Source organism: Chrysochloris asiatica, unplaced genomic scaffold (assembly GCF_000296735.1).
Source record: "Chrysochloris asiatica unplaced genomic scaffold, ChrAsi1.0 scaffold00061, whole genome shotgun sequence".
NCBI lineage: Eukaryota > Metazoa > Chordata > Mammalia > Afrosoricida > Chrysochloridae > Chrysochloris > Chrysochloris asiatica.
The window spans coordinates 13,160,439-13,172,849 of NW_006408579.1; the positions used below are offsets into that span (position 1 = coordinate 13,160,439).

Genomic DNA, 12,411 nt, shown 5'->3' on the forward strand with positions numbered 1-12,411 from the left:
TTTCATCAGACCTATCTAGACAAGATGAAAACTATTCAGTAGGGATTCTACCTTCCCCCACATACTCTGAAACTAAATTCACTCTTGAAAACTTGTAAACCAGCCATTTCTTGCCTTTATAGCCTGCCCCCATTTTAGGTAGCCAATGTCTAAGTTGCCCGTCCCTATCAACTCTGTGTACTGAGGAGATAGGCTTGATCCTCAATGTGAAGACTCCTTCCCTCTCCGTTGGTATTTTGAGCTACTACATCCATAAGTAAAGGTCAAGTTCATCAAATTATAGCAGTTTATACTTACTTCCTGTATCAAACTTCTTTATCTTCCTCAAGTAGAGTTCTGATCATCAAGCCATCAAAGCTAGGTCAAATGGGTGCTATCTGCAACTTTGGGCATTCTTGTGTGCCTCCCCCCACATCATATTAGCTGGACGTTTCACTCAGCTTTAGTTCACCATGAGCTCAGGTGTTCTCAGGTCTCACCAAACTTCGGACCAACCAGCCCTTCCTTTTTGTTCTTTCAACTCAAGTTCGACAGAAGTGTAAGGAACATGGTTCAACTTGGCGCATGTCTTCATTTACTGCCTTTCCCCCACTTCCATTCAAAAGTAGACCAATGAGGTCACCAGTGAGCTTACATGCCTGCTCATGTGTTCCCTTTGAGTTTCAGTCTTGGAAGGGGGTTTATCCAGAAGGGACTTGATGGCTCCCACGCAAACAGCTTGCTTGTTCTTGTAATAGCCAAACAGTCTTCTGTTTTTTGTTTTTTTTTTATTGTTTTGTTTTTCTGCTGATCTTTCTTTTAAGAAGTATATCTTCTGTTTCTCTAGCCGCTCCATGTTGGTCTGCATGTCCTTTATAAAGTGGGAACGTCCTACCTAAGAAGGTTCTGGGTGGGACTCAGTATTCCACCTAAGTTCCTATACACTACAAAAGCTCCACAAGAAGCCTGTTTCACTGGGCAAATTTTAGAACCCCTTTTAGGTATTACAATCAGTTATAGGCTGAAGACTGGCTTAGAAGCTTTCTGTAATCGTGTTTCCCGACATTCCTTTCTATCCCACTCAAGTGTCTATTTTACAATAGCAGTCAAGGAAAACCAGTATTCATAAGACAATCAAGAATCTTAACATTATTTCCTCTCTTTTACCCATTCAGATTATGCTTCGATTCCTGTATCACAAAGCCCTGTTGTTCCAAGGTTGAGTATATACCACCATTTATCTCTGTCCCATTTAGCCCATGCAAACCTACCTAAGTGTACCCCATCTTCCTTGTTCTCCCACTCCTACCCCATTCATGTGTATTGCCCTTCCCAACACCTGAGCTGAGCTATGAAGTGACTATCCCCTAACCTGTACTCTACCATCACCTCCCTCCCACCCCTGGTAACCAACAAAGAATTATTTCCTTTTAGTATGTTGTTAGGATTGAAGTATTGGTAGTCCCTAACTTAGTTGAGTTACATTGAACTCTACACTTACAACTGCTTATTTTTTAAAAACTGATTTGTATAGTTTTATATATCTATGTATTAAAATATATCTTTACATTTATATATAATGTTGCCAATTCTCAAAACAAATAAAGATCAGATTTATAGAGATACTGATAATAAAACCAGTAATAATGAAAACCAACAACAACAAACATGACGTATTCATCTTGTATCAGACTTATGATGGAACTGACTTATAGGGTCATCAGAAACGAATCCAGTTGTAAGTCAGGGACTACCTGTTATAAAGAAATTTGGCCTCACATAGATTAAATAATTAGAAAAGGAAGGCATATTTTAATAGCCTTTTTGGATAACTCCTTCTATCTTCTTTGGATGTATTCTGCATCATTCAATACTTTGTCCATAAAATCCTTCAATATGGCAAGTTGAGGCTTGAATTTTTTCTTTAGTTCCTTCAGCTTCCTGAAATGCTGAGTATGTTCTTCCTTTTGTGATTTTCTAACTCCAGGGTTTGCACATCCCGTCTTGAAGCACTATTTTGGTGCTGCTCACAAGGTTCGTGGTTTGAGCTCACCAGCTATTCCTTAGAAACCTTATACAGGGTCGCTGAGTCGGGACTGACTCAATGGCACTTAACAACAACAACATGTTCCTCAATGGGTTCTTTCATCTAAATTTGATTGATGTTTATTGTCAACAACTTGTGCTTGAACTCCCCATTAAAAATTAATTTGGCTCCATCTTCTACCTCCTTTCCTTTTGTACTTTTAATCAGTACATGTGCTTTACCACAAACCAGAGACTGTAATGTTCTTTGTAATTCACTGTTCCCTATTTCAATAGTCTCGTTTTATTTCTTCATCCCTGCACTGAACATGAGAAGCACTAATGTCTGGAAAAGGGATACATGGAACTCCTTCTTTCCTTCTTTGAACTCTGCTATTAAAACAGCATTAATAGTTTGCCATTGAAGTTTGCACTGACTGATCTTTCAGAGATAAAATCTCTTAAATACTTCCTGATGTTCAGTGGACTCCCATAGGTGTGTGTGTGTTGGCCTGTACCCTATTGTAAGGTTATCTACTGTTAGATCTATGGAGACTGGATCACTCTGATTCTGCACATATTGCTTAACATGAAGCACGATGCCTTTTGAAAGTTCCACGTCCTTGAACATGCTTTCTAGTTTGCCGGTAAAAGCAGCACCACATTCGTATTTTAATTTTGGCAACATAGATTTTTCAGGAACCACCAAAGCACTTTTCCCAAGGAGCCTTTTTGCTAAATCTTATATATATAAAATGCTTCAAAGAAATCTTTACCTTGAATATCATAATTTTGTGAAGGATTCTCTCCAGTTCTTCATCTCTTGCTTCTTGATTACCCACTCTTAACTTTGAATCAACATATTTGGTGATCAGTTCTGCAGGCTTATTTCATCACTTGTTGATTAACCTTTCAAATGATTCCTTCATTGAGTTAATAAAATTTTCATTTTACTGAAAGCACACTTTTATGATGTGGTCCACTTTATTCTTAAAATTGAGGCGTTCTTGCACCATGTATTTAACTTTTTGAAGATTGATAACTATTATTCTAAGAGTCTTGATGTATTCACTTCAGTGCTGCAGTAGTATCTACTGACCACCTTTTACCTGACTGACCATTGATAAATGTTCTATGTGTAATCGTATATGAAACTGAAAAAATACTGTGTTTTCTTCAAGGAAGTGATCAAGCCCTTTCTGTAGAATTGCTGCTCAATGTTCTCCCAATAGTCATTTATCCACATAAGCAACTAGTGGTTTCTGTATATTGTGGTCTAAATATGTAATTGCTCAGTCTCCTTCTTCAAACTTACATGGTTAAGATATTCTGGAACCTTTCTTTCTTGAATTAATCTTTGACTTTCTCCAGCATATAAGCAGCTAGCTTCTTCCAAAAATTTCAATTCAAATGGATCTTTATATACCTGAAGGTCAGAGAACGTACTCAGTAGACTTCACAATAAACTTATGTCTACAGCTTCCCCATTTCTCTCATTATTCTTCGTTTAGAAGAATACCATCAGTACTTTTACTCTGAGTCATTTTATCACTAATAACAGTTTCTAAATAGTTCTGACACTTTATCTCAGCTAGAGGGAAGTGTGGAATTTTGAAGTATATAAATGTGATCCAAAATGATCATTTGTCTGCAGTAATCTTGGCAACTGGGTTAAACTTTTGAAAAAATAAAACATTGAAATCAAATGTATTGCATTAGACAAATCTGCTGGAAAGACCTCTTTAAAGTGTTCAAGAGTGACGACGGTCAGTTTGAGGACTGAGGTGTGCCTGACCCAAGCCATGGTACTTTTAATAGTCTCATATGCATGCAAAACTTGGACAGTGAATAAGGAAGACCATAGAAGAATTGATGCATTTGAGCTATGGTGTTGGAGGAAAATATTAAAAGTAACATTGACTGTCATAAGAAAAAACAAATCTGTAGTAGAAGAAGTATAGTCAGAATGCTCCTTAGAAACCAGGATGGTAAGACTTTGTCTCTCACACAGCGGACATATTAGCAGGTGGGGCCAGTCCCTAGAGAATGGTATCATGCTTGGTAAAGTGGAGGGTCAGTGAAAAAGAGGAAGACCCCCTAATAGAGTGGATTGGAACAGTAGCAGCAGCAATGGACTCAGCATAGCAACAACTGTGAGGTGAGGTTGGCACAGGCCAGGGCAGTGGTTTGTTCTGTTGTATGTAGGGCTGCAATGAGTTGGAACTGACTTAACGGCACCTAGCAGCAACAACGCTGAGTCTGTGCAGACTTGCTAAGGAACACTGATGTAGCTGTTTGTAGAGTGTTGGGAAAAGTTTGTGAAACAGGGACTTTCAACAGGTTGGTAGAGCTCTTGGAGGTGGTATTTAATGAAGGTACTACTTTGTATGCCTTTCCCTACCTCTGTCATGTATCCTGAGTGTAATTACAGGCAATTAGCCCTATCCCAGATATGTTTGCTTACTCATTTCTTGTAACTGCTGCTGCCTCCAGGTTTTCTGTTGCGAGGGAAGCAAGTTTTGGAAAGCCATTGGTGTGTTCAATGAGAGCTGAAAAGTTCCATTTATTTGGGGCTCTGTATGCCATGTCTACTGCTGAGAAAACAAACCTTCCAATCTTACCTTCAACAGTCTCCTTTTTTTTTTGTCTAAAAACTCTAGAACCATAGTTTTGTTTCTGAAAGATGTTATGGTATCTACAAAACTTAATTTTTAATACAGCAAAATCTTAGCTTGATTTATTAATGATAGGGATTAAATATCTTTTGAAAATATGTCACAATTTTCTTTTCTGTAATTTAAAATCTTTTGAACTAAGCTTCTAAAAATTTGCCTAAATGTAAATGATAAACATAATCTTTGTGTATGTGTGTATTTGTTTATCTTTTTTGTTTTGTTTTAAAGCCTGACAGTACTTTGCTGATTCTCTGTGAGAATGGCTATGTTCTTGAAGCTCCAACTCCAACCATAAAGGAGGATGTGGAGGATCATGATAGAGTTTCCTATGAAATTAAAGACATGAACATAAAATGTTTCCACTTCACAAGTGTCAAGTCTAAGATTCTGGTATGAGATATCCTTGAAGCAGTAGTTTCTATTTTTTTTTTTTTTTCTTTAGAATATAAAATATCCTGTTGTGTGTTGGGGATTACAAAGAAGAAAAATATATAGTCCTTGACCTTAAGGAGCAAATAATCTTGTTGTTTTAGAAGTAAATAAATAGCAGTATTCAAAGAAAATAATCTTAGGGGTGTACAAAAGAAAGGAAATAGGATTCTGATGGGAAAGGGGGAGGTGAAAGCTGTACATCAATGATATCAGGGTGTTAAACTTGGGAAGGATTTTGAGAGGATGGAAAGGGAGAGGAAAACACTGCAGGCCAAGGGAAGGCAGAGTTGTGAGAGCTTTCAGTGTCTTTAGGAAATGAAGAATGGTCTAGTGAAGTGAAGGGCTGCAATTTGTTGAGGGATGTGACAGGAGTCTAGCCTGCCAAGATGTTAGCCATGGTGCTCTTCAATGCCCGCCAAGATGTTTCAATTTAACTCCTAGATCATTGGGAACATTGTGAGTTTTTGAGGAAGGCGGCACCAATATGATGAGATCATATATATTCAGAAGACAATTCTGAAGGATAAATAGAATGAAGAAGGGAGGCCTGTGTATGTAGTCTTTGAAATGGACAGTGGATAGGTGATGAGGGCCGAGGGCCTAAATCCTAGTATTACTAAAGTTGGAAGCAACTCTCCTTGTGGATTATTTCAGTTTGCCTAACAGTGATAAGATCTTGTTGTTGTTAAGTGCCTTCGAATCGATTCTGACCCATAGTGACCCTGTATAGGGTTTCTAAGGAGCAGCTGGTAAGCTTGAACTGCCTACCTTGTGGTTCAAATTACTTTGCAGTCTGATGCATTAACCCACAGCACCACACCAGGACTCCGATAAGATCTTAGAGTAACTGTATTTAGCTTCTTTATTTGGAGAAAGAATGACTAAATAGTTCTATAAAGCGAGGATCAATGGGAATTAAAAGAAATGATGGCCATTCCAACGATTTGAACGTCTTAATAGTTAAAAATACTTCCCCAAATTGATGATTACTTCTGAGTATTTGTTATATTAGAGCTGTGAGTTTTTGTATATATTTTTTCTTTTTTCACTGTGCTTCACCCAAAGTATAAATTAATGAATGTAAGTTACAGGTGTTGTTACATCTTCCTAATGTCTCTTTTAAAAAAGAGACTTATAGAAATTGAAAAGAGAAAGAAACAAATGGAATTGAAGGAGAAAGAAAGGGAGAAAAGGAGGAAGCAACTAATAGAAGAGCTGGGAGAAGAAGGAGAAAAAGTATTTCAGGAGGAGCAGACAGAGCAGGCAGAGGAAGAGGAGCCGTTACCAGAAATCTTCGTTCCATCAACTCCCTGTCAAATCCTCTGTGGATTTTACTCTGGACCAGGGAAGTTCTGGGTTTCTTTGGTGAGTTATGTTACAATAGTTAATTTTTATCTCAGTCCTATTCCTGTATAATTTATAGTCACTGCTTTCCAGAACATTCTTACTTTCTTACTCTTATGGCAAGACTTAATTTATTAACTACTGTTGAAAGTGTGAGTTTTGATGAATGACTGTGAGTTACAGTTGTTTATATACTATCTTAATTAACATTTTTTTAATATATCCACTTGTTATATCTGTTAGCATGTATAATCAGCATTCATAACCCAGGCAGGTCAAAGGGTAAGAGTCAAATATTCGCCTTCTTAGTCTGTTGTTTTTCTAATTTTGAAATTAAAAGTAGACTTTTGCTCACATCTCTTAATTGAGAGCTGTGCCATGTGGCTGTCATTTATTATTTGCAAATAACTAGTGCTTTCAACATTTGTTTGCCAACCACTTTTCCTCTTCCCCTCCTGCAAGGTACTTTTGTAAATGTGCTATGCAAATAATTTTTAATAGCATCATATAGAAAAATTGACATAACAGTGGCTAATGAAAATCCACGAAGGTGGGAGGGGAGGGAGCAGTTAGCAAATAAATGTGGAGGGTATATGAAAAAATACTGTAAACAAAAGTCTAGGAAGGTGAGTGTTTGTAAATGGGCACCTTGCAGTCCTGAACAAAATGGTTGTTGTTAAGTACCAGTGAGTTGGTTCTGGCTCACAGAGACCTTGTATAGGATTTCCAAGGAGCAGCTGGTGGGTTTGAACTGCCAATCTTGTGGTTAGCTGTCTATTGCTTATCCTATAGCGCCACACCAGAACTAAATTAGGGTGTGTCCAATGAGGAAGAAGGGAAAATGGATATTGGGAAATAAGTACCAGAGACTGTCACAATGTGTATTTTTAATGATATGTTTTCTAGTCCTATCATAGAGTATTTTTTTCTCTGTATGGCAAAGCAAAGCTTCCTTTATTACAAAATTAGTAACAATTTTCAATTCCATCACCCAAAATAATAATTGACATAAAACATATGTGAAAGGTCATTACTAATTTATCATGGGTCCAGGTCTAAGGAGCTCTGGTAGCGTAGTGGTTACGAATCGGGCTGCGAGCCGCAAGATCAGCAGTTCGAAACTACCAGCTGTTCCGCGGGAGAAAGATGAGGCGTTCTGCTCCCGTAAAGATTCACAGCCTCAGAAACCCTGTACAGGGTCCCTATGAGTCGGAACTGACTCCATGGCACATAACCACAACCACCATTAAGGAAAATAGTGGAAGTAACAGTAGACTGTTACCATAAAAAGTGATGAGGGTGGGCTCCTCCCCTCTTTGACTTTTCCTAGAAATCTATCCTTTGATGCATGAAGGATGGGAAGTCATGGTAGAGACACTCTGTAACTCATTTATTAGTGCTTGTATTTTATGTATTTTTTGTGTGAATTATGTGTTAGTTTACATGGGTGAACATTATCTGTACATTCATCCTATCATACTTTGTTTCATTGCAATGATCACAATCTCCTGCATGCATCATCAAACACCCAAAGGGTACACCCCACACTCCTGCTCCCCGGCCGTCAGCACACAGCCCCTTACTTTATGTATTTTGAAAAAAAACAATTATTGATGTCTACTCTTATGTAAAGCTTAAGGGGTAAAGGAATAAAGAAGACATAGTTCATGCCCTCAGGAAGTTTCTTTATATCATGAAGGAGAGAGGCACAAAAACAAATAACTGCAATTATAATGAAATAAAGTTCACTGTCCTGAAAACATAAATGCAAAAATTATTCATTTATTCAGCAAACTTATTTAGTGCTTATCTTTAGACTTGGCAAATAAATGGAACATGGTACATATTTATACTTAAACATATTTTTTGTTTATTTGAAATTCAAATTCAACTTGGTAACTTGGTTTTGTTTGTGGTGGAGGGTCAGAGAAAAAGAAGAAACCTCTGGTGAGATGGATTGGCAATGTGGCAGCATCAGTGGGCTCAAGTGTAGCAACGATTGTGAGGTTGGCCCAGGACCGGACAGTATTTTGTTCTGTTGTACACAGGGTCGCTGAGTCAGTACCCGACTCAATGGTACCCAACAACAACAACTTACTTTGTAAGAAGCTTTGGTGGCACTGTGGTTAAGTGCTGACTACTAACAAAAAGGTTAGCATTCATACCCACCAGTTTCTCTATGGGAGAAGGATGTGGCAGCCTGCTTTTGTAAAGATTTACAAAAATGACATGGAAACAGTGTCTGACTTGCTCCGGTAACACTAGGAAGAAGGAGAATCAAATTTCACATCAGCTCAAGGCTGATTCCTATGAGGTGGGGGTGAGACATGACTCCACCCTCTGACTTCATTTATCCTATTCTGACACCACCATCCTTCCAACAAAAATCTACTTCTCTGCTGGGTTCAATAATCCATTGCAACGGCCACACAGAATTCAAAGGCAGTACTCACATTTATGGGGTTTTATTGGGTAAACTGTTTGTTGTTGGGTCCCATCAAGTCAGCTCCAACTCATAGTGACCCTGTGCACAACAGAACAAAACACTGCTCAGTCCTGTACCTTCCTCAAAATTGTTATGTTTGAGTCCAACATGGGTTGCAGTTACTGTGTCAGTCCATCTTGTTGAGGGTGTTCCTCTTTTTTGACGACTCTCTACTTTATCAAACATGATGTTCTTGTCCAAGGACTGGTCCCTGCTGATAACATGTGCACCGTAAGTGAGATCAAGTCTTGCCAGCCTCACTTCTAAGGGGCTTTCTGACTGTATTTCTTTTAAGACAGATTTGTTTGTTCTTCTGGCAGCTTTCACATGCATCTGAGACAACTAAAAATACTGTTTCCATGAGCATTGATTATGGATCTAAGTAAACTGAGATCCTTGACAACATCAATCTTTTCTCCATTTATCATATTATTGTTTATTTGGTCCAATTGTGAGGACTTCTGTTTTCTTAACCTTCAGTTGTAATTCATACTGAAGGCTCTCTGTTCTTTTCTCTTAATCAGTAAGTGCTTCAGGTCCTCTTCACTTTCAACAAGCAAGGTTGTGTCATCTACATATTGGAAGTTGTTAATGAATCTTCTTGCAGTCCTCATGCTCCATTCTTCATATAATCCAGCTTCTCCAACTACTTGCTTTGAATAACTATGGTGGAAGGATACAACCCTGGTTTTGAACCATTCAATATCCCTTGTTCTGTTTGAACAACCGCCTCTTGGTCTATGTACAGATTTCTCCTGTGCACAATGAAGTGTACTGGAATTCCTGTTGTTTTTAGTGTTATCTATGTTGTTGTTGTTGTGTGCTGTGGAGTCAGTTCTGACTCATAGCGACCCTGCACAGCGTTTCCGAGGCTGTAAATCTTTACAGGGGTAGAAAGCCTCGTCTTTCTCCTGCAGAATGGCTGGTAGTTTCAGACTGCTGACCTTGCGGTGAACAGCCAGATTCGTAACCACTATGCTACTAGAGCTTCTTAGTGTTATCTGTAATTTGTAATAATTCACAGTCAAATGCCACTGTATAGTCATTAAGTGTCAAATAAACATCTTTGTGATATTCTTTGGTTTCAGCCAAGATCCATCTGACATTGTTCTTCATTGTTTTCTGAATCAAGCTTGAATTTCCAAAAACTTCTTGTTCAGGTATAACAGTTTTTGATAGATCATCAACAAAATTTTACTTGTATATGATAAAATGATATTGTTCAATAACATTTACATCCTGTAGGGTCACCTTTCTTTGTAATGGGAGATTCTATGGATCTCTCCCATTGGTTTTCAGGTAGCTGTCTTCTAAGTTTCTTGGTATAGACTAGTGAGTGCTTGCTGTGCTTAATCAGTTTGTGGAAACAACTCTGTTGATAATTCTGTCAATTCCTGGAGCTTTGTTCTAATGCCTGCAGTGCAGCTTGAACTTCTTAGTTGATACTCATTGGTTATTGGTCATATGCTACCTCCTGAAATGGTTGAGCATTAACTGATTATTTTTAATACAGTGATTTTATATATCCCTTCCATCTTCTTTTTTTTGGCCTTCAGGACTCTGGTTTTTAGATATCATTGAAAACAACACAGTTGTACCTTAACATCTGTTGAGAAAATACAAATAAATATGCTAATTAATAGCAAACAACTGAAAGGTCAGCAGCCATTTAAAGGGCATGCAGTTGAGAATACATCCTTTTGTAATCTTACACAAATGTGTTAAACCTTGCACATGCACACCACTGTTAAGAGGTAGTAATAGTGTCTTTATCAGGCAAGAGCACACCCCATGATTCACCTGTAATTATTTCAGCTAATACACCAAACGGCTCCCTGAATCCTGTGGTCTGTTGGTCAGGGGGACGCCAGAGAAAGGAAAGCACTGGTCAATAGGAAAGCAGCTGACCACAGCAGGACAGAATGTGTTTAACTTGTTTACAGTTCCTGCTGTACTTGAGAATGGCAGCATTGACCAGGGCAGAAGTCATCCTTTCCTGATGAGGGAACTTAAACTCTGCCACTACAGAGAGGCTACTGGGCCGTTACTTTATTATCAGAACAACATCAATAACTGCACTTAGAATCAAAAGGATAAGAAAGAGTCCAGCGTTGCTGTGTGTGAGTGGACTCAGACTTAGGGGGCTGGAATCTACTCCAGGACTACCTTTCACAGGTCAGAGAGAAAAACTCAGGCAGGATTGATCCGCTGGCATCTGGTTTTGCTACATTCTAGTCACAATCCCAAACAGAATTTGTGTTTCAACCCTAGACCAGATGCCTGGCCCACTATTCCAGCTACTTTCAGCCAGGAGGCCTTAGCCTGCGAGAAAGAGCACCTTAAGCCTCTGAGCAGCATTGCTTAGAAAGTCCTGTATGTGAGGAACTCTTGGGTATTGGCAGTGCGAGGACTTGGTAAGTTGTCAGGAAACTACGGAGAGCTTTCCAGCACAAGTGCTTCAGTGATGAGAGGACCCGAGGGGCTGTCCAGAACTGGACGTGGCCATCTCTTGTCCCTGTGGTGATCACTCCACCATGTGGAAAAAAGGTGCAGCAAAGACCATTGGTCATGGGAGCAAATGTAATGGGAGTTTTCAGTTCCAGGGCCCAGATCCTGAGGAGTCTATCATCCGCCACTGTGGCAAGGTACAAGCCTTCAGGAGAGAAGCAGACAGATCTCAGTGAGCTGATGTGGACGTCACTGTCATCCATGGGAGGCTCTAGCTGGGTGTGGCGGAGTGATCGCAGTCTCTCGCCGGTGTAGGGGTCCCACATGATCACGTTGGTATCATAAGAAGCAGTGACAAGCAAGGCCGAGTCAGGTGAGAAGTCACAAGAGACAACACTGCTTTGGTGGCCCTCCAGCTTCCGAATTAATGTGTAAGACCGCATGCTCCAGAGAAAGACTTCTCTCCCGCTGCAGAACACAGCATGCTGCAGTCCGGAGACATGGAGCAGCAGTACACCCACTGTAGGTGGCCAGATAACACCTGGATCTGTTTACCGTGTTTATTCAGGTCCCAGAGGCGAAGAGTCTTATCCCGAGATGCAGACACCAGAATCAGACTGCCACTAGGTGTGAAGCTCAGATCTCTCACGACATCTTGGTGGCCAGAAAGGTTCAGAAGCAGGAACCCTGTCTGCACCTCCCAAATCTTGATCTGCCCATCGTTGAGTCCCGTGGCAAGGATCAGGCATGACATGTCTGGCACCTGGGGATGGTGGCGTGCCCAGAGCCTCCTACTGGGGGGAGAGGGCCCAGGGCTGAAGGCCAGGCCCCAGACAATCTGATCACAGTCCAGGGTCTTCTCTTTGGGGCTGCCTCGCCCTGGGGTCATTTTTGCTGCTTTAGCTTTTGGCTTCCAACCCTTTCGGGGTAAACTGTTCTTCCAGCGGCTAGGGAATCAGCTTGACAATGCAGTGTCCTTGAGACCAAGCAAACCAGGAGCCATCTGGGGAGAAGGCGACACTC

At 39.9% G+C, this 12,411-nt stretch overlaps 1 protein-coding gene and 1 pseudogene across 1 annotated transcript in view; one reads left to right on the forward strand and one right to left on the reverse strand.

Annotated features, from left to right (window-relative positions):
* WDR52 (WD repeat domain 52) overlaps window positions 1–12,411 on the forward strand; it is a 158,110-nt gene that overhangs the window by 55,219 nt on the left and 90,480 nt on the right. Inside the window, exons 15-16 of the mRNA XM_006864205.1 lie at window positions 4,908–5,069; window positions 6,240–6,476. Coding sequence (XP_006864267.1) covers window positions 4,908–5,069; window positions 6,240–6,476 — 399 coding nt within the window. The remainder of the gene's footprint in view (window positions 1–4,907; window positions 5,070–6,239; window positions 6,477–12,411) is intronic.
* Window positions 1,689–4,414, reverse strand: LOC102835204 (annotated as a pseudogene).